General features: G+C 43.9%; 1 protein-coding gene across 1 annotated transcript in view; it reads right to left on the bottom strand.

The window, feature by feature from the left end:
- Positions 1–24618, bottom strand: part of ABLIM1 (actin binding LIM protein 1) — a 207104-nt gene extending 182486 nt beyond the window's left edge. Inside the window, exon 1 of the mRNA XM_063434108.1 lies at positions 24170–24618. Within this exon, the coding sequence (XP_063290178.1) occupies positions 24170–24413 (244 nt within the window). The 5' untranslated portion in view covers positions 24414–24618. The remainder of the gene's footprint in view (positions 1–24169) is intronic.
- Between the last annotated feature and the right edge of the window lie 1055 nt (positions 24619–25673).

The following is a 25673-nucleotide window of genomic DNA, read 5'->3' as shown; positions in this document are numbered from 1 at the left end:
ACAGGGTTTCAAGGAGTAATAGGAGGATCCGCTTTGGCACAGGGTGTGGACGGCGCCATTGAGGGTATACCAGAGGCTGGAGTCCGGAGTCACATACTGGCAGTGGCAATGTGAGTGGAGTCTGCTTGTTGGCTAATATTGATGTTTTTTTGTTGTTTTTTTTTTTTTAAACAGGGGCCAGAGTTTAGTAGAGAGCGGTGCTGGGATTTAGTAGAGGGGGGGAGACTGGCATTTAGTAGAGGGGGGTGCGTTTTTTTTATATACTGTACATTTCAAAACAAACCTATGTTTCTTTTAAGTTTTGGGTTTTTTTTGCGGGCCACATAAACTCAAACCTTGTTTATCTGGCCCGTGCTAGCCTTTGAGTTTGACATGCTTGCTCTACAGTGAGCTGCAGTGGTTATATTATATTATTCAATATTATGAAAATTACTAACGCCTGTTTACATTCTGCACTTGATAAGTGCTAACACAATTTTTTTTTATTTTTTTTTATAATTTACTCTGAATGAAAAGTATTTAGTGTCTTGTTTAACGTTATAGAGCAGCTGGAAAAAATGCAAGTAAGCTTTGTGTTATGAGAATGGAATATAAAATGTATTTAAATTCCGTTCCTTTAATGTGAACGAAATTCACTCTATTTACTATCACAGAGTTTGAGCTGAATTGGATAGTTCCAGGACTGACCAATGTATCCATCACCTTTAATTCTAAATTGTTTGAAATGGAACTAACTGCGTCTAGAAATTAAACAAGATCAACGTATCTTCTGATGGGTAATAAGCCAATGTTTTTAATGGAAAAATACACACAAAACAATTTTAAAGAGGAGGGGGCCTCACTTGTCTCCTCCTTTTTGATCACTCCATTTACTTTCCATTTGAGACATTATTTTAAAACTGTAATTTGAGCATTAGAATTTCCCTTGAAGCCATGTTTCTGTCTCACATTAAAGCTGTCGAGTGAGTCTAACCATGTAACAGTTGTTTGCTTTTAGCCTGGGCTGGCACATTCGCCTACGAGTTACACAATAATCTTTATCACAATTTGACTTTGTAATTAAACATAGTGTAAAATGTAAACCTTCTGGGGAATGCCTGCAACAAACTGTCAGGGAGAGCAACTCAGGCTTCATACCATAACAGACATTTTCCAAAATCCAACAGCTGTTAAACTATCACCCTGGTACTGTATACCCTGCCTACTCTTTACACACCAACACAGGCTTTTCTGGACATTTCTAATGGGAACATTGACACCTTCTCTTCTTCCAAGACAAAAATCCTGTGATATTCCAGCATTTTTTACTTATAACCCACCTCCGTACCATGGTCATCCAGGCCAGAACGGTCCCGGTATGCAATGTAACGGTACTTACCCTTTCCAGGGGCCGTCCGGGGTCCTCTGTTCAAGCCGCGCGCGTTTCTGCTGCTGCACGAGCCGCACGCGGCTCATCCGACGGCTGTGATAGGAAGGCGGGCAGCGACCGCAAGAAGCGGTCACGTGTCCCGCCTGACTCTAAGAGCGCGCCGCGGGTATCAGGCGCGCTCTTAAAGAGACAGTGGGAGCCTAAATTGGCAAAGGCCTCCCATTGGTCCCTGTCATGCCACATTCCCCATACACTTACCTTTTGGGGGCGTGGATTTGACAGGGGCCAATCAAAATAGATGTTAAGGTATAAATACTCACCTTTTTCCCTTAGTTCCTTGCCCTATCGTGGTTTCTGTTACAGTTCCCTTTAGCGCTTGTTGTGTTCAGTTGTGTTTCTTCGTACCTTACCTTGGCTTTGTTTCTGACTACGTTATCTCTTTATCCTTATCTGTTCTGTTTGCCGGCTTGCTGTTTACTGTGTACCAGACCCCGGCTAGTCCTAGTTTACGCTGTCTCTTTGTGCCCTTGACCTCGGATCGCTCCTGACTCTGTACTCCTCTCATGTACGTCGAGTCCGGCCATTCTAAGGTCCGGTAGACGTATCTCCCCTCTGTGTTGTCTTCTGTTGAGTTGAATCCTGCGTGTTGGGGTATATTTTCGTTACATGCACATAGTGACGAACCAATGAGATCGTTAATCGTTAAACTTCCAATCGATAAATCATTTATCGTTAAACTTCCTTAACACCAAGACAATCCCAAACAAATACTAAGGATCTGGAAATCCCAACAACAGAATAATTAGCGGGGACACAGCTAAAGCCACACACTACAGGCAGTTTATCTGATGCTAGGTCTTGTTATTACCTCTAAAACATGGACAGTTAAATTGTAGCCATCTGAATAACCCCTACTATATCAGCCGCTCTGGTAGGTCTGCAGCTGAACGACATCTCCCATAATGCTCAGCAAGTCCTAGATGCCCACTGCGGCTACCCCTAACTTTAGATATTAGTTCTACAGCTATAACCACTACCATACAATCTAACTCTGTCTATAAAGCTGCGATATAGGTTTCTTACCGAATGGTAATCCAGGTTCTATCCTGTAGGCTGTACAATGTGAAAATCTGCTTAGAATCACATTATTTATTATATCGGATTATAACAACAAAAATCAAAGAAACGTCACCTTTCTCATTTACAAATAAAATGTGCAAAATAAAAGTTTACTCTTTATTAAAATAGAATTGTGACACAGATACAAATAGATTGTGTAAGAATGAGCAGGTAGTTAATGTTGCAGTAATTGGGGTTTCCCCATCACAGGATCTGATAGGAAGAGGTAATAAATCGTCAGCCGCACTGGGCATGGGACGCCACATATAACCTCTGCCAGACCACACTAACTCCATAAAGCGAGCAGTCTGTGCCCAACGTTAATGAGTCTGCCAAACACTTGTTCCTAGTGGTAACAAACTGTCCTGGAACAGATTCTGTTTTACTGTATAATTTGAGAAACACTGGGTGAAGTACAGTGGATGCATGTGTATAAAGACCAGCAGGCAGAGGGTCAGACATGGGAATGTGTATAAAGACCAGCAGGCCGGGGAGTCGGACATGGGAATGTGTATAATTTAAAGACCAGCAGGCAGGGGTCGGACATGGGAATGTGTATAATATAAAGACCAGCAGGCATAGGGTTGGACATGTGAATGTGTATAATATAAAGACCAGCAGGCAAGGGGTCGGACATGGGAATGTGTATAAAGAGCAGCAGGCAGAGGGTCGGACATGGGGATGTGTGTATGGACCAGCAGGCAGAGGGTCGGACATGGGAATGTGTATAAAGAGCAGCAGGCAGAGGGTTGGACATGGGAATGTGTGTAAGGACCAGCAGACAGAGGGTCGGACATGGGAATGTGTGTATGGACCAGGAGGCAGAGGGTTGGACATGGGAATGTGTGTAAGGACCAGCAGACAGAGGGTCGGACATGGGAATGTGTGTATGGACCAGGAGGCAGAGGGTCGGACATGGGAATGTGTGTATGGACCAGGAGGTGTTTGTTGGCACACTCACTGAGACGCCAACACAACAGATAATATATTACTGGTTTGGGCACAGATGGTACAGGCTGGTACCCACCGGCCTTAGTAGTTGAAGTAGTTTAGGATGTTATTATTCATGAGAAACAATTAAAGGGTCACTCCAGACCCCTAACAGAGTGTGTCCTCTTTTTTTTCATTTTGCAAAAAGTGAGGATTTCAATAGAACTTGACACTTTTATAAATTAACCTGGTTACACCCCCTTGGCTTTCAAGCAGACAACAGGTACTGGTACTTCCTGGTTTTGTTAGCTCAATGCAGCTGACTTCAAAAGGCAGTAATTGCCCAGAGCACCTGACAATGATTTCTTATTGATCTACATTAGGAAGTCTGTGATTGGACAGCTTAAAAGGGGAGAGCTTGCAAGGGCAGCAGACAAGAGAACTGCAGGTTTTGTAATTTGATTTTAGATACATCCCCAATGAAAATATACATAATTAAAAACATGCATGTTTTCATTTGGGGTATATCTACTAAACAGTGATTTGTATTTACTTTGTATTTGGGAAGTGGAGTGTCCCTTTAAACAAACTAGATGGACCTAGTGACCCTGATTTAATGATACAATACGTTTATAATGACACATACAATACCAATAGACTTCTAGACACAGAACTATCGATAGAGTTCTAGACACATACACAAGGATCAATAGAGTTCTAGACACATAACTATAAATAGAGTTCTAAACACATACGTAACTATCAGTAGAGTTCTAGACACATGACTATCAATAGAGTTCTAGACACATACGGAACTATCAATAGAGTTCTAGACACATACGGAACTATCAATAGAGTTCTAGACACATACATAAGGATCAATATAATTCTAGACACATAGCTATCATTAAAGAGTTCTAGACACATACACCAATAAAGTTCTAGACACATATCAATACCAATAGAGTTCTAGACACATACACCAGAGTTCTAGACACATATTCAATACCAATAGAGTTCTAGACACATACACCAACAGAGTTCTAGACACATATTCAATACCAATAGAGTTCTAGGCACATACACCAATAGAGTTCGACACATATATCAATACCAATAGAGTTCTAGACACATACACCAATACCAATAGAGTTCTAGACACATACACCAACAGAGTTCTAGACACATATATCAATACCAATAGAGTTCTAGACACATACACCAACAGAGTTCTAGACACATATTCAATACCAATAGAGTTCTAGACACACATTAAAATCAACAAAGTTCTTGACACATAAATCAATGCTAACATAGTTCTAGACTCATACATTAATATCAATAGAATTCTTGGCACATGAAAATAACAAAATAGTTAAAACTGTACATAAGCAGATTTTCTGAGTTAAAAGAGATGTAAATTGTTAAAGCACTACTGAACCCTTTGTAAATGTAAGGGGAAAAAACAGGAAGCCAATTTTATAATTAAATAATATCAAATACTACATATAATAATTTCCATAATATAAATATTATTAAATAATAATAGTAAATAAAGATGCCGCATAACTTTTACCCCTTCCCTAATGGTGACACTTAGCGATGCAGTTTCTCTCAAGCAGGGTGGGCACCATTCTTTGTAGAGGCTGACTGAGCATGATTGGAGTTGCATGTTTTCTGTCTGAATTGTTCTAAGATTGGTAAATACAGAGGGGTAAACTTCAAGGGGTGTCTTCATGTATATGTGCATTTCATGAACTGAACAACAAATTGTGGCATCTGGGCCAAATGTTTAATCACAGTTGGCTGTAATATCTGAATTTCACAATATGTTTTTTAGTTAATCACATACAATACACTGTTTTGTGAACAACTCTCTGTTTTGCCTCTGAGGTGTTAATGTCAGTACCCGGTTGGCATGGCTTCCACGGACTAATACAGCACCTTAATGACAAGCGGTGGGGCTTATTCACAAAATAGTGCATCTCAGCAAATTGGAAGCCAAACTGAAACTTTTACACCAAAACAATATTAGAAAAGTAAAGTTAACTGTTTTACAACTACTATTATGGCTTAAATTAGGCAATTTGGATTTCTGACTGAAATTCACTTTTTAGTGAATCTATAGGGTAGCTGCCAAACCAGGAATTGACCAGGGATTTTTTTAAACCACGCTATTGGAAAAATAGTCAAATGAAAAAAATAAAATCTTCAGGTAAGTTATTTTTCCATTTCTGCAATTTTTGTAGATTAATTAATATTATCATAATTTAAAAAGCTTCAACACAGCATTTTACATCACTAAGATCTGGCAGAAACGGGACTTTGAATTATTTTTATAATTCATTAAGTACCATCATATTCCATAGCGCAGTACAATGGATAAGAAACTAATGTGGACTGTGAGATCATTTAGGCAAGGCCCGCTTAATCTCGTGTTTATTTCGTCATTATTCTGTCTGTCTCTTATTCGATGTTATATATCCCCACTGTATCACTGTAAAGCGTGGCGGAATATGTGGTTATTATAATAACAATGATGCTTCCAACAAACCAGTAAATAGGAACAGCAATAGTCGAGGGGTGTGTGCCATTAGTAACACATTTTACAACCCCTTAGTTACCATCAGATTACGCCACGTGTACACACATAACCAGTGTTTTCCTCGAGTACCTTGGCCAGGTGAGTGCCAAAGGTTACCTATGGCTGAGTCAGATCGCCTCATTTACACCATTACTATATTTGTCTATAGAAATCTTTCCGTTCTGAATTAGTGAATCACTGATTTCCAGCAGATAGTTCAAATCCAAGGTTTGTGGATCGATAAGGAGGGCAAAAGTTTTCCATGTCAGTAGCAGTGTTTGCACCCACTCCTTTAACACAGCCAACAGCTGGAGTGTTATCTAGTGCACACACTGATTCAGAGAGCTGAGATGCCGCGTGCTGCCCTGCAGAGCAAACAGGCCGGACGCAGGACATTACAAGGGACAGAAAGCCCTGGGCATGGCTGGGCCAGCTTCTACGCCATCTGTACAACTCTGCCCCCTCAGATACCAGCCAACATGCTTCACAATAACTGGCATTCAGCAAAATCCTAACTGGTAACTGAAACATAGATTCCAGCTGCTGCACAATAACTCCCAGGAAACTTGGCCAGATGTAATTATTATTATTTATTATTTTATTATTTATATAGCGCCATCAGATTCCGTAGCGCTGTACAATGGGTAATCAATCACATTACTTGCCCAAAGCACACAAAGGGTTAAAATCTTTGTGAACTAAGCACTAATAAGTGGAAAGACCTATGTGTTGTACAAAGAGCTAACACTTCAAAAACTAGTTAAGCACTTTTTATATTTGTTAGCTTTATATTTGCAGGTAATAACTAAAGGTGATTATCTTGCGGCATGCACCAAATCTCCTCTGACTGGCTGATCACGTGTATCATTTCTAAAACTGGTACAGGTCTCAGGAGACTGGTAATAATTATTGAGCAACAACATGTTCTGTAGCGCTGTACGCCCTAAATACACAAAGCATAATGATTTACTTATACTTTTTAAAACTGCCAAATTATTTATAAAAAAAAATATTTTAACACAACATAAAGAATGTTTTACATTTAAATAACGTGAACGTTTTCATCCATTGTCGTGATGGTTAGTCTCCAGGTCTCATATCGTGTGTGAGAGGTATCGTGGCCACGGACGGACACGTTAGTGGCCTGTGACACTCACATGTGATGTACTCTATCAGGAAACAATGTGAGATGGTCTCTAAAACCTCAGATTAAACAGACATGCCATGTGGAGAATGTGACCTATGCTTAGAAAGCCACTTACATCAACTTCCATAACTCAATTCTTCCTAGAGGTCACTGGCTAAAGCATCAAAACTGAATCAGCCAGACAGGAACACGATCTGTCCAGCTCACCTATTTTAAATCAAAAATTCCTCACTGCTCTCGGTTAAGTAAATAAACCCCATGGTGGTTTTCTGCCAAATTAAAGAATGACTATTTTTGCCTACTCACTCTTTTTTTAAAATTGGAGAAAGGAAAAAGAAAGTACAATTCAAATCCAAATCATTCCCAGCACCTTAACCCCATCACTGCCAAAGAGTTGAGTAAGATCTGACATCCTGGATTCAGACTGCCATCCCACAGCTGTATCTGGACTGCCACTCCCATTATTCTCTGTACTCATACTTGGAGAATGATATTTTATTATTTAGTGACAATGACATGTCCTCAGCATACATCCAGCCAGGGTTAGTTATATAACAGTCTGTTCTTGGGGTCCATCCTGACATGGCAATCACGGGGTTCATTTCTAATTCAATCTTGTGATTAATACATAATGACACAATGTATCCGATGCCAGCTGCAGGTCTGTGACATTGTGTCCCTGGCGACATTGAACCAGGTAACCCCTTCACTGCCACAGGAACTGAATGACATACATCACAAGCCATCACTGGATCACAAGAGGTTAAATGAGATTAGAATGAGATCCATGTAACATGTCCCTCTCCAGCCTAAGCAACTCTGTATCTCACCCCCAACATGATAATTAGTAATTACCTGTCTCCTCCTTCACCATGGCAACTGCACTGCACCCTCCACAATCCGCACTGCTGGGCACACAGCCTGTGCCAGGAGGGGGCTCTGTGTCTGTCAGCCAGAAGGAAGCTCTGTGTCAGGCAGGTGGGAGCTCTGTGTCTGTCAGCCAGAAGGAAGCTCTGTGTCAGGCAGGTGGGAGCTCTGTGTCTGTCTGCCAAAAGGAAGCTCTGTGTCAGGCAGGAGTGAGCTCTGTGTCTCCCAGGTGGGAGCTCTGTGACTGTGTGCCAGGAGTGAGCTCTGTGTCTCCCAGGTGGGAGCTCTGTGACTGTGTGCCAGGAGGGAGCTCTGTGTCTGCCAGGAGGGAGCTCTGTGTCTGTTAGTGGACTCTGCACTGTTAGAGTGGAGCTGGGACTGGCTGCAGCTGCTGGAGAACACATGCAGATTCCATTGTGCTATCTATCTCTCTCTCTCTCAGACACCACCTTCCTCACATTCCTGAGCTCGCTGCCAGCATCTGAGCATGTCCTCTCTCTCTCTCTCACGTAGATAAACATACACTCGCTCTCTTACGCTGTCTCTCTCTCTCTTACACACACTCTCTCTCACATAAACACACACACACTCTTACACACAAACTCTCACACACAAACTCTCTCTTACACACACACTCACACATACATAAAAACACACTCTCACATTTACATAAACACACACACTCTTACACACACACACCCTCTCTTACACATGCATAAACACACACATTCATAAACACACACTCTCTTACACACAAACATTCTATCACACATGCATAAACACACAAACTCTTACACATACTCTATCATGCATACATAAACACACAATCTCTCTCACACACTATCATACACATACATATACACACACACACTTTCTCACACATACATAAACACCCTCTCTCACACACAAACACTCTTACACACATGCACACTCTCACACATACATAAACACACACACACACACACACACTCTCTCTCTCTCTCTCTCTCAAACATACATAAAACACACACACACACACACACACACACACTCATACACATACATAAACACAATCTAGAGCCCTGTCTTTGTCCCGGTCTCTGTCATTCTTTCTGTGTCTGTCTTTGTGCAGAGAACAAACTTTAACAGAGCTTTACCCCACAAATGGCCCCTGCCAGACAGAGAGACTGTCCCTTTAAATGTCACACCAAAACCCTCATCATATCTGCTGGCACTTCATTTAATTCTAAATATCCTAAATATTTTATTTAATTTGCAATATCAGACAATGTATCCCTTATTTATTATCTTATTACATTTTATTTACAAGAAAGTAGGCACCATGGAGTAATGATAGTGAACATCAGCCTTATAATTAATAGTTAATCTAGGATAAACACTTATTGCCAAACAATGGTCCCCTCTCTACGAAACACTGGGGTGAACAAAGAAATAGAGGTAAAAAATTGTGCTTTCCTCCAGAGTCCATTCAATTAGTCAAAAACCATTGATCAAAAAAGAAAAGAAAAAAAGAGATCCTAGCACCATAATCGCTACAATAAACTCTACAATAAGCCACAGTGGTTATGGTGCTTGAAAACCCCCTTTAAATTGGATCCGTCTCCTTTGAAGCTTTGATTTCCTTAACCTATCTGTCGTTATATTTCAAAAAGGCGGCTGTTTTGCAAATACTGGAAGTTCTAGTTATTAATTATATTAACGATGCAGAACTCCACCTTGCTTTTATGAGTTGTTGGTTTTTTTATTGCAAACGCCGTATAACCATAAATTCTCCTGTTCCAAGCTCATCTCCCTTCTCCTGACATGGAACATGGGTAAAGGAATGTATTGAGTGAGCCACATATTCACTTAGTGTGATGGAAGCAGGTACATAATATGGGTTATCCTGAGCCCAAATCAGAGAGGGATTAAGATCCACAGAGCCCTAGTCCTGTAACCAGTCTCACCCCCCAACTCTTCATATAAAGACGGTAAATGGGACCCATGTCTCAGCCATGGTCCCTAGGCAGCCATCTTAGCTCTCCTTATGGTCCCTGCTATGGCTATAACGTCCGCAGGCTGGGTAAAGCGGCAAAGGAGTGGCGTGTGGGAAGAGCCGGGTGCCAGCCCCAGCTTTCCGCTGTTTCTGGACCATCTTGTGCTGTTATTGAATCATTTGCCTGGCTGATACTCAAATTATACTTTTTCATGAATTAAGATGCCTCAAAAGTTCAGGTGATAAAAAGTGCAAAAAATGTAATATTTATCCCCATTTTCATGGCAGTAATGGGTTAAAGTTCAACTTTGTTAGAACACAAAAACCAGACAGTGAATTAATCAATGAAGGTTCTGGTCACTTTAGGGTACATGGAGCCTGGCTCCGCATACATCGAACAATAGTAAAGACAGAATAGGAATGTCCAGCACAGATGCTTTATTCTCTGAGAAAGGCCGTGTGTGGCCAAAATGTCACCTTTGTTTTGGCACTTTATTATTTTAATATTTAGGATCTGTGGACTTAGAGGCTTGTGCAGGGCAATCTTATTGTTGCAATAAAAAAAAACAGCAGGATTAACAAGGTAGTTATATTTAAAAGAACAGTATAGCGACAGGAATACAAATTTCACTATAGTTATGAAAACACAGTTTAGTTTCTCAGCCCCTCTGTTAGATAGGTAAAAAAAATATTTTACTTAGTACCTTTATTCCAGCGCTGCGCGTGAGCATCACAGCTGGCCCCACCCCGCGGCTGAGATCATCAAGATTGACGTTATCAGCCAATTCAATGCTTTAGGAAAACATTGGGAGGCTATTGCGCATATACAGCAAAATGCAGCACTATGCCAATCAGTACCTCCTTGAATCAATGCATCTCTATGAGGAACGTTCAGCACCTCTATGCAGACGCTGAACGCCAGCACCTCTTGTGTCCTTAGGCAGTAATGTAAACACTGCTTTTTTTCTGAAAAAGCAGTGTGTTTACATTAAAACGCCTGCAGGGATGGGGGCGGAGCCTAGCAGCCAAGCTGAATGGCCGCACATCATAGGAGCTCCTTACTAAAATCTACTGAAACCAACGAAAAACCAAACTAAATAATAAAATCGCCTGCTCCCCGACCTCTGGGACGAGAGCTTACCACGGAGACAAGGTGGAAACAATCAAGCGGCCAAAACAGCGAAGGCATTCCGGGGATCGACCTGAGGCCCATAGGCCTACTCAGACGGCACGGGGGAAGCGGCGGATCCCTCTGCTACCTGCAGCAAACCAAGTTGGAGGTCTCCCAGATACACGCTCTCCCCCCCCCCCCTGCCGGTGAGGGATATCCCGGCACACAGCTCGCAACTCAGGGGTCAGGCCCCAACCTAAGAGCACCAGCATTGAAAGCTTGGCGCAGCACAATATGGCGGACGCCACGTGCCAGCCAGAACGCAGTCCCCCACTGCCACCACTCTCAGAACGGCTAGACCGCCTGTTGGCCGAATTCTGGGCCAAGCTTTCAGCCCACAAGAGTTCTCCAGCAGAGGCACCATCGACACCCACCCCATGGGCTGCCACAATACAGCCTGCTGCCCCAGGAAGGGACCCAACTACAGTATGGAAGGCGGGGAGGAGAAGGCGGGAGACCAGACACACACCTCAGCGGGTCAGCATCAGACCACCAGCGGTGAGTCCACTGACGAAACAGCGACAAAACCTGGGACTATCGGCCCAAATCCCCCCTCCCCCCACGAAGCTCGCTACCCCTCATGAGCGAACATACCATGGCCCACCGACTCCCGAGCCCAAATCAGCCCAATGCAGTCACCAACAGGCTCAAGGGGGCAAAGGAGGATCTTCCTACACCCATCTACCCACCTCAGCGGAAGCCTCCACCCGATGCGAGCAGCATGGCCCCCACATCGAACAAAAGGCACCTAACGCACTCACCTTGAAACAGGGGACCTGGCCCGCTACGCACCCGAACCCCCACCAGACACCGGCACTGAGGCAGACGGGGATCGGTTAAACCTGAACTGCACAGCACATAAAATGGACGCTACACCATCTTCCTAACAGAAGGTGTACACTCAACCAGTACCTACCCCTGAGTTGGCCTTCTTGCTAGCTAGTTTACTATCACTTTGTTTGCATACTCTATTATGCACTGAGCTCTTATTACTTCTTCGCTATAGGCATGCACAGTGCACATATCTTAATCGCTACTGTTAAGCTGTTTCAATAACCTATCACACACTGCGGAATTTTACTTTTGCCTCTATCGACTTGCCACGAGCATACAGTGAATATAACCCTCATCACACCCGTTAAGCTGTTAAAAACACCTAACTCACACCGCACTACTGACAGCGAGAGTAGCCTACACTCCACTACTGCATCACTCTGTAACTTCTTAAACATGTACTCGCACCAAGGAAGAACAGCAAAAAGCACACTCTCAATATTAGGCTAACCCACTCTTGCTACAAGAATAACACAGCTTATAATCGTTTATTATTCACTAACATATTTAGCACAAATGACATCACGCATAATCTTTTCTGGCTGCCTATACAAATGTTACCTGTTTAAAAAGAAAATGTGCAATATAACCATGTTATAACAATGTAAGCTTTAATATGCTTGTTGATGCTGTTATGGCACTGCATGAAATCCTATTGCATGAAAAAATAAAGAATAAAAAAAAAAAAAGCCTGCAGGGACAGGCTACAGACACCAGAACCACTACATGTTCTTCTGGTGACAATACTGTTCCTTTAAAACTGCACTGCCCCTGCCCTTCCACAAAATGTATATTTTATAAGGAAATAGGCTTTAGGAAATACTTTGAATGGGCGTGTTAGAATGTTTGATACATTATTAAGGCTTGATGCTGGAATATATATTATTTTGTTTTCCTGATCCTGAACAAAACTCCTTCCTCTTTGCACTACTCTGTGAAGCCCTTGGAATTTGATTTTGAATACAGAAGTGATGTCGGCTTCTGGCAGCTGATACACCAGGAGCAGAAGAGGATCTGCCGGAAAACGGAGGGCAGCGCTGTTGCCTGCGCCTTTGCCTGCCCCCGAGGTCACCGAACCCCAGCCATGATGTCATTGTGGGGGGAGTCTTTGGAAATTCTGCAAAGTCCCCAAACAGTGACAGTACCGCATTAATATCTTTGGCAAACGTTAATCGATATTCCAGTTATATTAAATGGCATAACCCATTCATCACAAAGCTTATTTTGGGGGAGTGAACATAACATTTATCTAACAAAGGTTGCATAGATATTATATTACGTTGGGACAAAACGACAAATTGGCCGATAAATTGCTGTCAGGGGAGTTAAAGTAATAAATTTAATATAAGGGATCTATTAGCACTTGTGCAAGTTCCCTAAATACCATCAAAATGTAACATAAATCTAATGTGGAATATATAGTAAACCCAATTGCATGGCTATACTCACAGTTGGATTTTTGGCTGATTTTATCTTTAATTTCAAGTCAGTATAATTCACTGTTAGATGTATAAACCTCACCAGAGTTAGTCAATAATGTGAGAATTCAAGGTGAATTTTAAATTTAAGATCAAAATAGACACACTAGAAAATTTCTGTCAGTCAGCAACGCTTTCTATTCAGCTCCTCTGTCCTAAAATGTGAAATTCACTTTTCATTCTTTAATTCTCCCTTTAGTATATAACCCTGCATACTCATGCAACATAGTAACTCTGTCAAAGTGTAATAACCAGACTCATGCTTTTTAGACCATAGCCTAAAACTGTGCCACAAACAATGCATCGTCAGCCCCTGAAAAAGGAATCGTTCTCTTTATCGAATATAATCCGATTCGGATTTCCTTTTTTCTGGATAAATAAAATCTTCTAAAAAGCAGACGTGGGTAATTTCCTCATTATCTATGCACAGACCATGTGGGGTCAGCAATATCCCCATAACAATAAACTGTTTATTAATATATCTATTATTCATTTCTCTGATTAAATCGCAGTGTCCTTGAACCATTTATAAATCAATCATAACAGAATTAATGGACGACGACCTTTGTAACAGTGAATTCTCAGCTATCCTTGACGTCCACCATCCAATATTAGAAACATTCTATCAGTCATTCTCCTTCCAGAAGGATACATTCACCTTCACACATAATGATCTGATATTGGTAAACGATCAATAACATTTTATCCTTAGCTACCAGTAACGTTTATCAAAGCGATCACAATCCGAATTTCACAACCACCATAAAAATCAGAAATGTCTTCATCCTAAAACAGGGTCTAAGTCTTCATTATTAATCTAGCGATGCTGAGCATGATGGGCCCGTATTGCAATAAATATTGATACTGTATTATTAAAGGGACACTATAGTCACCAAAACAACTTTAGCTTATTGAAGCAGTTTTGGTGCATAAATAATTTGCCTGCAGTGTCACTGCTCAATTTTCTGCCATTTAGGAGTTAAATCCCTTTGTTTATGCACCTTAGTCACACCTCTCTGCATGTGACTTGCACAGCCTTCAAAAACACTTCCTGTAAATAGTCAGTTAATGTTTATACTTCCCTCTTTGCAAATTCTATTTAATTCTAAATGTATTATCCCCTGCACTGTTGATAGCTAGCTTACATCTAATTGAAAGTGAAACCATTTTTTTTTTCATGCATGGTGTGTAAGTCACAGCAGGTGTGGCTAGGGCTGCATGGACAAACAAAAGGGATTTTATAACAAGACACGGAGGCTCATATTGCATATCCCTTTCTTTACTGTTGACAAATAGCAGCAAAGGAAACATACAGAATGAAAAAAGAATGAACATGTGATAACGTAGGCCCCTCCCCCTCAGGTCCCAGTATAACAGGCAGCACTTCCCTTCCATTTCCCTCTTTCTTTGCTGCTCTGACACAAAGATAAGTACATGCCATATTTTCTCTTATATATTATTCATTGATAATTTAATGGATTTTATTTAATTTGTATTTATTTAGTCTTTTATTTCGAAGGTTAGTAATTGTGTCGTTATACACTAGCCTCAGGGCCCAGACCTCCCCTGCTTATGTAACCTTGTCTGTTTCTTCTGCTCGAGCGCCTCTCTGCGCACTTCTTCTTGTTTCATTATTCCTCCGCGTAGCTTGCGGGTGCCGCGAATCCCGCGAGATTCCCGGCGGCCATTTTCTGTCATTCTGTCCCTACCTCTTAGTGTGTCGCTGGTCTGGGCCCTGGTGAGAGCGTTTTTTCCTTTGCTTAGATTGTTTGGGTGACTAACCCATACGTCCTTGATCATGCCTAAACCCAGACTATCTACTGGGTCCGCTCACTCTGGGGAGTCGGATTCCCCAGTAATCAGAACTGAGGCCCCTGTCACCTCAGATATTTCGCCGTCTATGGCGGATGGGACTACCCAACCCGATGGACCACAGTTTCTGGCGCTACAGCGCTCGGTGACAGACGCCATTATGGCTGCTATGGGGTCTATGTCCTCCACCCTCTCCCACACCATTTCACAAGCCCTCTTGCCCCGTCCTTCAGACGAGCAACTCTCGGGCACCTCGACACCCCAGGGAGAGGTATCTAAAGGGGACTTCAAAAAGGCTGCCCGTAAATCTAAACACTCCTCTGCCTCCAGAAACACCATGACTGGCGTACCTTCGGTCGCCCCAGAAAGCGTGTCCCATCCACGCAAAAGAGCCTTTCCGCGCCAGGCAGAACGGGCGCGGCTTTGGAAATGTGCTAGAGCACAGATTGAGAGCGGCACCGACTCAGAAATCGGGTCAAATGAGGAGGCTATGAACGAGTCAGATTCCGACTCTGATGCGGATTCCGCCGATGGCGCTCTCGACCTCCTTTCCTCTGCTCAGGCAGAGATGCCCGGAGGCGAGACGGGGACCAGGAACCCTGCGGCTGCGGGGCCATCCCTCGTGGATCCTTCGGGGGTCCCACTCTTCGACCCGGATGACCTTCATCATCCGAGGTCGGCGGAGTGGCTCCCAGCCGACCACGTTGCCACATATCTGGAAAATTGGGTCAGAAAACCCTTAAGCAAGGCGGCCCGCAACAAATTGAGGGCGGAGTGTCCTAGGCCTCTGGTGCCTAACAAGGTGTGTGACACCCCAGAGGTCGATCCAAAAATGACCCAGTTCCTCACTAAACTGGGCTGGAACCCCCGTAAAGGACTAGAGTCCGCTTTGAAGTCCTGCCAGGACAAGCACCTGGACATATTCGGGCCTTTGGCCAAATTATTTGACTTGGCGGAAGACGCCAGAGCGGAGAACCGCATGGTCGACCCTGAAGACCTTAGAGGTTGGGTCCAGAGAGCAATTTGTATTGCTGGGAGCGTAAATACCTCCCTGTCTATTGAAAGGCGTAAAGCCATATTGTTCAAAATTGAGCCAAAACTAGCCAACCTCGCCCTTACGGAGGCGGGCAAAGACGCCCAAGGACTCCTCTTCGGAGACTCCTTCATCAAAGACTTGGGGCGTTATGTGGGGGCATTCACGGCTCTAGACAAGGCCCAGGCCTCCATGAGGCGAGTATTCCAGGGGCGGGTCTCTACCAGGGCCGGCAGAAGCAGGAGCCGTCTGTCCGACCGCAACTACCCCCAATCCCGTGGCACGGGAAGAGGCTCCTTTCAACAGTATCACCAATACCAGGAGACCTCCCGCCCCATGTTTTTTCCATCCCGTGGACGTCAATGGCGATCCAGAGGCCTTCGGAGTAACCCAAACTCCAGACGACCATACGGTGAGTTGCCTTCTACCACACATTTCTTCTCCGGGTTACATAGGGGGCAGACTCCAACATTTTTTCCCAGCCTGGTCACAAATCACTTCAGATCCCTGGGTACTGGCCACTATTCAGGGCTTCCATATAGAACTCACCTGCCGCCCTACACACATTCCCCCTCCTCGACCGATCCGCTTTTCCATCCAGGATCGCGGTCGGATCGACGAAGAACTTTCATCCCTCCAGTTCAAAGGGGCTATCGAACTAGCACCCCCCAGCCCTGCGGGCGTAATAAGCAATATCTTCCTAGTGGAAAAGAAAGGCGGCCAATCGAGGCCAGTCATAAATTTGCGCCCCCTCAATGCCGTAGTCAGGTACCGCCATTTCAAGATGGAGGGTATTCACCTGCTAAGGGATCTCCTCCTCCACGGAGACTGGCTAGCGAAACTAGACCTAAAAGACGCGTACCTGACAGTGCCAATAGCGGAGGCCTCTCGGGACCTCCTACGCTTTTACTGGCGACACGAAATATGGCGATTCACCTGTCTGCCCTTTGGCCTATCCTCAGCCCCGTGGTGTTTCACAAAACTTCTACGGCCCGTTATGGCCTGGCTACGCAGTCGAGGAGTTCGACTAATCGTCTACCTAGACGATATTCTACTCATGGCTCAGGAGCGCTCCACCCTCCTCTCACACCTACGACTAGCCATAAACCTCCTGTCACGCTTAGGTTTCATAATCAACTGGGAGAAGTCATGCCTGACCCCCGCCACCCGCTTGGAATTCCTAGGTTTCCAAGTGGATTCGGGGGCAGCGACGCTGAGTCTCCCGATATCCAAGATTCGTTCCATCCGCAAAGAATTGCGCAGGGCCCTTATCCGACCCCAGCTCACCTTACGCCAATTGGCACGCCTCATAGGCCTACTGGCCTCTTCAATCCAGGCCGTGTTCCCAGGCCCACTCCACTACCGAGCGCTACAGCGCCTAAAAATCGCTCACCTAAGAGCCGGGGCATCCTACGCAGACCTAGTCTCCCTGGACAACGAGACGAAAGACGAGTTGCGATGGTGGATTCTCAACCTGTCTGCGTGGAATGGCAAAGCCATCTTCGGCTTAACGCCGGAATTCACGATCGACTCGGATGCGAGTCTACACGGTTGGGGAGCCCACTGCGAGGGCATCTCAACTGGGGGCCGGTGGTCGGAGTCCGAAACCCGGCTACATATCAATGCCCTGGAGCTTCTGGCAGGCTCCTTCGCCATCCGCAGCTTCGCCAAGGACCGTGCCCTATCATGTATTCGGCTCCGCATGGACAATGTTTCGGCGGTGAGATATGTCAACCACCTGGGTGGTACACAGTCGGCGGTCCTGGCCAGGTTGGCGAAAGATTTTTGGGAATTCTGCCTGGAACGGAACCTGATGGTCTACGCAGAGTACTTACCTGGCCTGCACAACGTCCAAGCGGACTGGGGTTCACGTTATCTTTCAGACACCAGCGACTGGAGATTAGCCAGGAAGGTGTTCTCCAACATATCATCTCTTTGGGGGCCATTTACCATAGACCTTTTCGCCTCCCGGCTCAATACTCAACTCCCACGCTTCTTCAGCTGGAGGCCGGACCCAATGGCGGAGGCAGTGGATGCCTTCCTACAAGAGTGGAAGGGAGGCCTCCTCTATGCCTTTCCCCCATTTTCCATGATCCCTCGCTCACTCCTGCAGACCCGCAAACACCGGGCGGAGCTAGTCATGGTCACCCCATTCTGGGAGACGCAGTCTTGGTTTCCCCAAATACTCGAGATGACGTTGGACTACCCTCGACTCCTGCCGGGTCGCCACGACCTGCTACAAGACCCGACGGGTCGCTATCATCCCCTCCGGCTGGAGGGCTCTCTCCCACTTCTGGCGTGGCGAATCTCCGGGGACCCTGGGAAATCCAAGGAGTTTCGGACGCAACTAGACTCTTATTGGCGGCAGCATGGGCTCCCGGCACTAGACGGGCATATGGGTCAGCTTGGCGAGCTTGGGCTAGCTGGTGCATGGCTCGGAACGAGGATCCCGTTTCGGCCCCTGTAACAACGATCCTGCAGTTCCTGACGTCTCTCTTCGAAGCCGGTAAGGCTTACAGGACCATTAACCTTTACCGTTCCGCTATCTCGGCGATTCACCAAGGCTTCGAGGGCCGCCCCGCGGGACAACACCCTCTAGTGTGCCGACTCGTCAAGGGCTCTAGATTTTCAAGGCCACCCAGGCCCCGCTACTCCACGACCTGGGATGTTTCAGTTGTATTGACTTTCCTCTCATCCTGGCCCGCTAACGCAGGACTCTCCCTCAAACAGCTGTCGGCCAAATTGGTGTGCCTACTCTGTCTCATCTCATGCAAGAGAGTCTCGGATGTCAGTGCACTGGATGTCGATGCCAAGTCATACACCCCGGACGGGGTAACTTTTAACATCAGCAGACGCACTAAGACTTCCATCAAGGCGGTATCCTACCCTAGTTTCCCTGCCTCTCCTTCGCTATGCCCAGTGACCTGCCTTCGTGAATACGAATCTCGCACCGAACCACACCGATCTACTGCCTCCCGTCAGTTGTTCTTATCTTTCCGCCCCCCTTTTCACCCAGTTTCCAGCACTACCTTATCACGCTGGGTGAAATGGCTGCTGACCCAAGCGGGCATTGACACTACAGTGTTCGGCGCCCACTCAGTACGAGGGGCTTCGGCCTCTTCTATGATGTCTGCGGGCGCCCGCCTGGAAGACATTATGAGAACAGCTGATTGGTCTAGGGAATCTACCTTCCGAGAATTCTACTTTCGGCCGGCCCCACACACATTCGCTGTAATAATGGATCAGCTTTAAACTTGCAATATGAGCCTCCGTGTCTTGTTATAAAATTGCATGATTTTGCTATTACATGACGAAAAGTCATGATTTTATTAAAGACACGGAGGCGAGTATTGCCCCACCCTTTTTTGTTACTCTCACGCTGGTAAGTATATATCTCCCCACCCATATTACTCATACCACGATACACCTATGTTATAGTTTGGGACGGTAAGTGGGGCCGTCCTTATAATTGTTGTTTTCTATATTACTGGATATGTTAACATTGATTGTTTTGTGGGATTGTATATACAAGGGTCTTTGTTCCCACTGGTGTAACCTTGTACTAGTTACAAGTATCGACTTTAACCTGTTGGCTCCTGTCCTTTATGTCTCCACAGCTTAATCTGGCAAGACGTCTAGCAAGGGTCCGGTTTATTGGTCTCCTCCTGCTGTCCTCCATCGGTCCTATGAATTCTACGGCCACACTTCCCAGTTTGTGATGTTATACCTCCTCGGTTTTTTCTGTTATTCCTTGGGACTTTATTCTCGCATTACTCTAGTTATGGACATTGTTCTTTGGTCGCATCTGCAGAAAGAGGGAAATGGAAGGGAAGTGCTGCCTGTTATACTGGGACCTGAGGGGGAGGGGCCTACGTTATCACATGTTCATTCTTTTTTCATTCTGTATGTTTCCTTTGCTGCTATTTGTCAACAGTAAAGAAAGGGATATGCAATACTCGCCTCCGTGTCTTTAATAAAATCATGACTTTTCGTCATGTAATAGCAAAATCATGCAATTTAACTCCTAAACTGCAGAGAATTGAGCAGTGAAACTGCAGGATCACGATCTATAAAACGACTTCATTATGCTAAAGTTGTTTTGGTGAGGTGACTATAGTGTCCCTTTAACAACAAAACTAAAATTGTCTTCAAGTCAAGGGAGGTGTGTGTTTGCATTTGTTATCTGTTAGAATTTTTTTTCAAGTTTTTCAAATCCTTTGAGTTGAATTTGCTAAGCATTCTATGGTCCTATTAAAGTGTTGCTAACTTGTTTTGAGCAGAAACCTACCGTTGAACATAAATACTGTCTTACATACGGTAAATGGCCCTTTCACTGACATGAAAATGTTTAAAGTTATGCCGTAAAGTATCAGAGTTGGGTTTGTGATCGCATTGTCAGCGATAATTGCTTGTTTTCGGACATTAATGTAAAGAGAAATATCAGATATAGTTTGTCATTTCTCTATATACACGTAGGTTATAAAGAAAGCTTTAGTAAAAGGATAACGCTGCTGGAATCTGTGGCTACAATAGGGGGATGTACAAAGAGCCCCCACAGTAATGCAATGTGACAGTTTCCAAAGGTGGAGGGAATAGGAGCTTACACTTTATGGCAGACTGAAACATGTAACTAACTACGGTGAAATGAGACTCCCCAATCCAGAGACCTCTCTAAAGACATCAAATGTAAATTAAATTATTCTCAATCTAAAAAGCTCCTTCCATTCACTAGAGGCCGACGTGTTCAAAACGGACTATCATTACTTCCGCTGAATACAATGGTTGTAGCCCTATTTAACTATTTTTGTAACTTTACATATTTTGCATTTAAGATTGTTTTGTAATTTATTGACCTAAATTACCATAAAACATGATTTGGTTTAATGTTTAACGCTTTCATTGTCCTAGTTGTAAAAAAACAAACCATTTTATGTTTAATATGAATATTCTTGTAAACCCGAATGATTACACCCTTTTCATCTATAAAGTTCTGTTTATGGAGAGAATCAATGTAAGATGTTTGTGTTGATGTGACAAGTTTACATTTCCTGCACTGCTCCAAAGAGCTTACACTCTAAAAGAAGTGACCGTAAATATGCAGTTTTATTACATCTAGAAATTAGTTTAATCAATCGACCTGTAACCAAACCAATCCTTTTATTCCCCTCAAATTTAGCCGCCACTTCCTTCTCTGTGCTCCCAGCAGTATGTAGCAATCATGTGCTGCAAGACTGAAACTAATTAATGAAACACAGGAAAAATCCAGGAGTATTATATTGTTACGCTCCACCAGCATTTAAATGATGCATACTGCCAGGAACACCTATCTTGGAGCATTCACATGTGTTTAGCAGAAAGATGGTGATTTGGGGAGTTTAGCATCTTTTGTTGCATTATATATGTAAAAGGATCCCCTACAAAGGGCTGACTAATTAAAATAAATCCCTAACTGAGAAAGTTTCCTTATTACCATGTAAATCTGTCAGTACTGAGCATCTTCCAAGGCGGGTACCGAGGGAGGGAGGCAGACCGCTGCAGTACTATAATTAGGTCTACGGGACGCTGCAGTTGTGTCATGTCTCTGCAGGCTTAATTCAGTCTAATAATAGAGGGTTTAGCTGAATTCAGAGCATGCAGGACAGAGCGGCAAGTTACCAAGCACAGCTCGCCATTCAGTACAACCTTCATTGGGAAACACACAGTAATTACTGGGGTAAAAAAAACAGACCACGGCAACGGGGGGCAGGCAGTGCCCCAAAATACAGTGTGATTAAACAGAAAGTGCCATAGAACACCAGGGTCTATAGAAAGATCACTACTCCCATTACTCCCCACACAGGCTAGAGGAAAGGACATAGGGTCTATATAAAGATCACTACTCCCATAACTCCCCACACAGGCTAGAGGGAAGGACATGGGGTCTATAGAAAGATCACTACTCCCATTACTCCCCACACAGGCTAGAGGGAAGGACATGGGGTCTATATAAAGATCACTACTCCCATAACTCCTCACACAGGCTAGAGGGAAGGACATAGGGTCTATATAAAGATCACTACTCCCATAACTCCTCACACAGGCTAGAGGGAAGGACATAGGGTCTATATAAAGATCACTACTCCCATAACTCCCCACACAGGCTAGAGGGAAGGACATGGGGTCTATATAAAGATCACTACTCCCATAACTCCTCACACAGGCTAGAGGGAAGGACATGGGGTCTATATAAAGATCACTACTCCCATAACTCCTCACACAGGCTAGAGGGAAGGACATAGGGTCTATATAAAGATCACTACTCCGATAACTCCCCACACAGGCTAGAGGGAAAGACATGGGGTCTATATAAAGATCACTACTCCCATTACTCCCCACAGAGGCTAGACGAAAGGACATAGGGTCTATATAAATATCACTACTCCAATTACTCCCCACAGAGGCTAGACGAAAGGACATAGGTCTTTATAAATATCACCACTCCCATAACTCCTCACACAGGCTAGAGGGAAGGACATGGGGTCTATATAAAGATCACTACTCCCATAACTCCTCACACAGGCTAGAGGGAAGGACATGGGGTCTATATAAAGATCACTACTCCCATAACTCCCCACACAGGCTAGAGGGAAGGACAAGGGCTCTATGTAAAGAATACTACTCCCACCGAGATAAGAGCACTTGCAGTAGCAAACCAGAATACAGACTATTTTCACAACCCTTAGGTTTAACCAGAAACAACTGAAATTATATATTATTGGAAGGCACATGAATGAGGGCAGAGGTTACAAGTTGGCCCCTAATTAGAGTTAGCCTGGGCACACCTGGTACAGCCCTTGCCCATGCCCATGACACTCCTATGTTTGCTAATTATTCGCACCAATAAATACATTTAGGGTTATTGTCTAATCCAGGAACTGTACGGATGTGATGACAAAGCAGGTGGAATGGGAACAATCTCAATTTCTTATGAAATCTCAGCTATTTTGGTCTCAAACATGCAATTCCTTGACTTATTAACTGGCCATTCTCGGTTTGTAAATGACTGGTTATTGTGTACTGTTTCTTTAAATTGTCAATGTTGTGATTTATGGAGCAGTTTGAATTGTTAAATGTGTTAAAATGTGTCCACACGATTTATTTTCAGATTTTGTTCTGATGTCCCTTATCTCAGGCTTGGTACTTAGCTCCTCTGCTTGTGTCCTGCCCAATTCTAGACTGTGATTATGTTACTACTACCCAAAGCACAGGGTATCCAAACTATAAAGCATAAATTCACTGGCAACATGTCCATAGCTCCGCGCCAGAACATATATTTCGTTATTTCACCATTTACACAGCACATCAGGAACCCACCATTCACACAGCACATCGAGAACCCACCATTCACACAACACATCGAGAACCCACCATTCACACAACACATCGAGAACCCACCATTCATACAGCACATTGAGAACCCACCATTCACACATCACATCGAGAACCCACCATTCATACAGCACATCGATAACCCACCATTCACACAGCACATCGATAACCCACCACTCATACATCACATCGAGAACTCACCATTCATACAGTACATCAAGAACCCACCATTGACACAGGTTATTTAGAACCCACCAATGGCACAGTCCATCAAGGACCCATCACTCACTTAGCCAATCCATTTAGAACCAACCACACACAACACATTGATAAACTCTTACTCAGCCAGTCCATTCAAAACCCACTACTAATTTGATCACTTACCACACAGAACTTAACACTCACACCTTAGGAAAACCTACCAACTATTTAAATAGTCTATACAGAAACCAACACTCACAGCTAACAGTGAACTCACTTACCTAGTCCATAGGGAAGACTTGAAAGCTCTTCACATAAATAATAATCGTCCGGTTTTAGATATGGCATCTGTTCCAGCATGGTCTGTTTGGGGATAAGATACAAAACCTCAGCGATCTCCCCATCTTCTATGATGGACATTCGCTTGACCGAGTGTGCTGGCTTGTTTTTGCTGGTTGGGACATTTCTACTACGGCCAGAGGAACAGAGCCGCCCTAAGGAGCTTAGACTTGGAAAGGTTGGCATCTTGGATAAATGACCCGACTAAAGGAGCACTCACACTCAATTAAAAAAACACCTGTATCAAGTTTCACACTCCGCAGATAAAAAGAATAAAACAACCGACGTATCTCACTCTGCTTCACCGATAAAACACCTAGCTAGTGTTACAAGTAGTGATATGTCAGACCCAGAAATTGAGGCCATTTTTCATTAAGATCGCAGGTTTGTCCTTTAAATTCGTCTAAAAAATGCTGCTGAATTAAAATGCTAACAGTTCAGAAAGCAGGACTGTTGTTAGGTAACATTCTAAAAAAACATTATTAAAAGATTGTAATTTATAAAGGAATCTTTGCTTAGCACGGTATGAAATCCTCCCTTTGCAGTGTCTTTACGGACTGCCTTAGCTGCGATCTCTCCTACTCCCTGTGCGAGATTAAGGCAGGATATATTCGTTGTGATTATCAGTAGGAGATTATCAGCATAGGCCGAATCAGCTGACCCCAAGCACCAAACTCATCCTGGGGCAGAACTAATCAGTCAGGGAAAGCTCCTATCTCCTGCCTTATGGTAATGAAAGCGAAATAGCCCATCAGATAAATTGCCAGGCAATAAAATAAGGTATATAAGGTAAACCGAATAAGAGGATTACTTGGCAGAATCTTCAGTGTGATAGTATGAGAGGAGCTTCTTAATCTGACCCTTGCATGCGACCAATACAGCATAACAGCCATCTTACAGGCTGTATACATTGTGTCTCATTAAGAAGGTGTTTTACCCGGCTTAACATATTCCGGGTAATTTGCCATTCTGATAGGTTGGCAGAAATAAAGATTTGTTCTTCAAAAGACGATGTACCCCATAAGGCGTTACACCAAAAAGTGAGTGTCTCTGGGGAGCTCCTGCTGGCATACTTTATTCACAGACTCCAGAGATCTGATCATTTATAATCACATGAATTATTTAATAAAATGGTTTGCCCACACCCGACGCGTCAATCTGCAGGGTCTCACTCGCATTCAAACTCTGTCACAGGATTATCCACTAAACTGTGAATTGTCAGGAATATTCAGTGTGAACTTCCCATCTTTGGATGACAATTTGAACTGAAAATATTTGGAGAAATATTCAATTTTCGTTATTTTTGCAAAAATTGTGAAATTCACTCCGGGAATTTCCCAGACGACTCAAGTTCAGGGATTCTGATCTGAAATCTAAGATGACCAGACCCACCATGTTTCTCATACGTAATGCAATTCTTCCGGCTGATGGGCAGAACATGAAAAG

Source organism: Pelobates fuscus, chromosome 10 (genome assembly GCF_036172605.1).
Source record: "Pelobates fuscus isolate aPelFus1 chromosome 10, aPelFus1.pri, whole genome shotgun sequence".
Taxonomy (NCBI): Eukaryota; Metazoa; Chordata; class Amphibia; order Anura; family Pelobatidae; genus Pelobates; species Pelobates fuscus.
The sequence above is the reverse complement of the archived record's forward strand: the minus strand, read 5'-3'. Positions and strand labels throughout refer to the sequence as shown.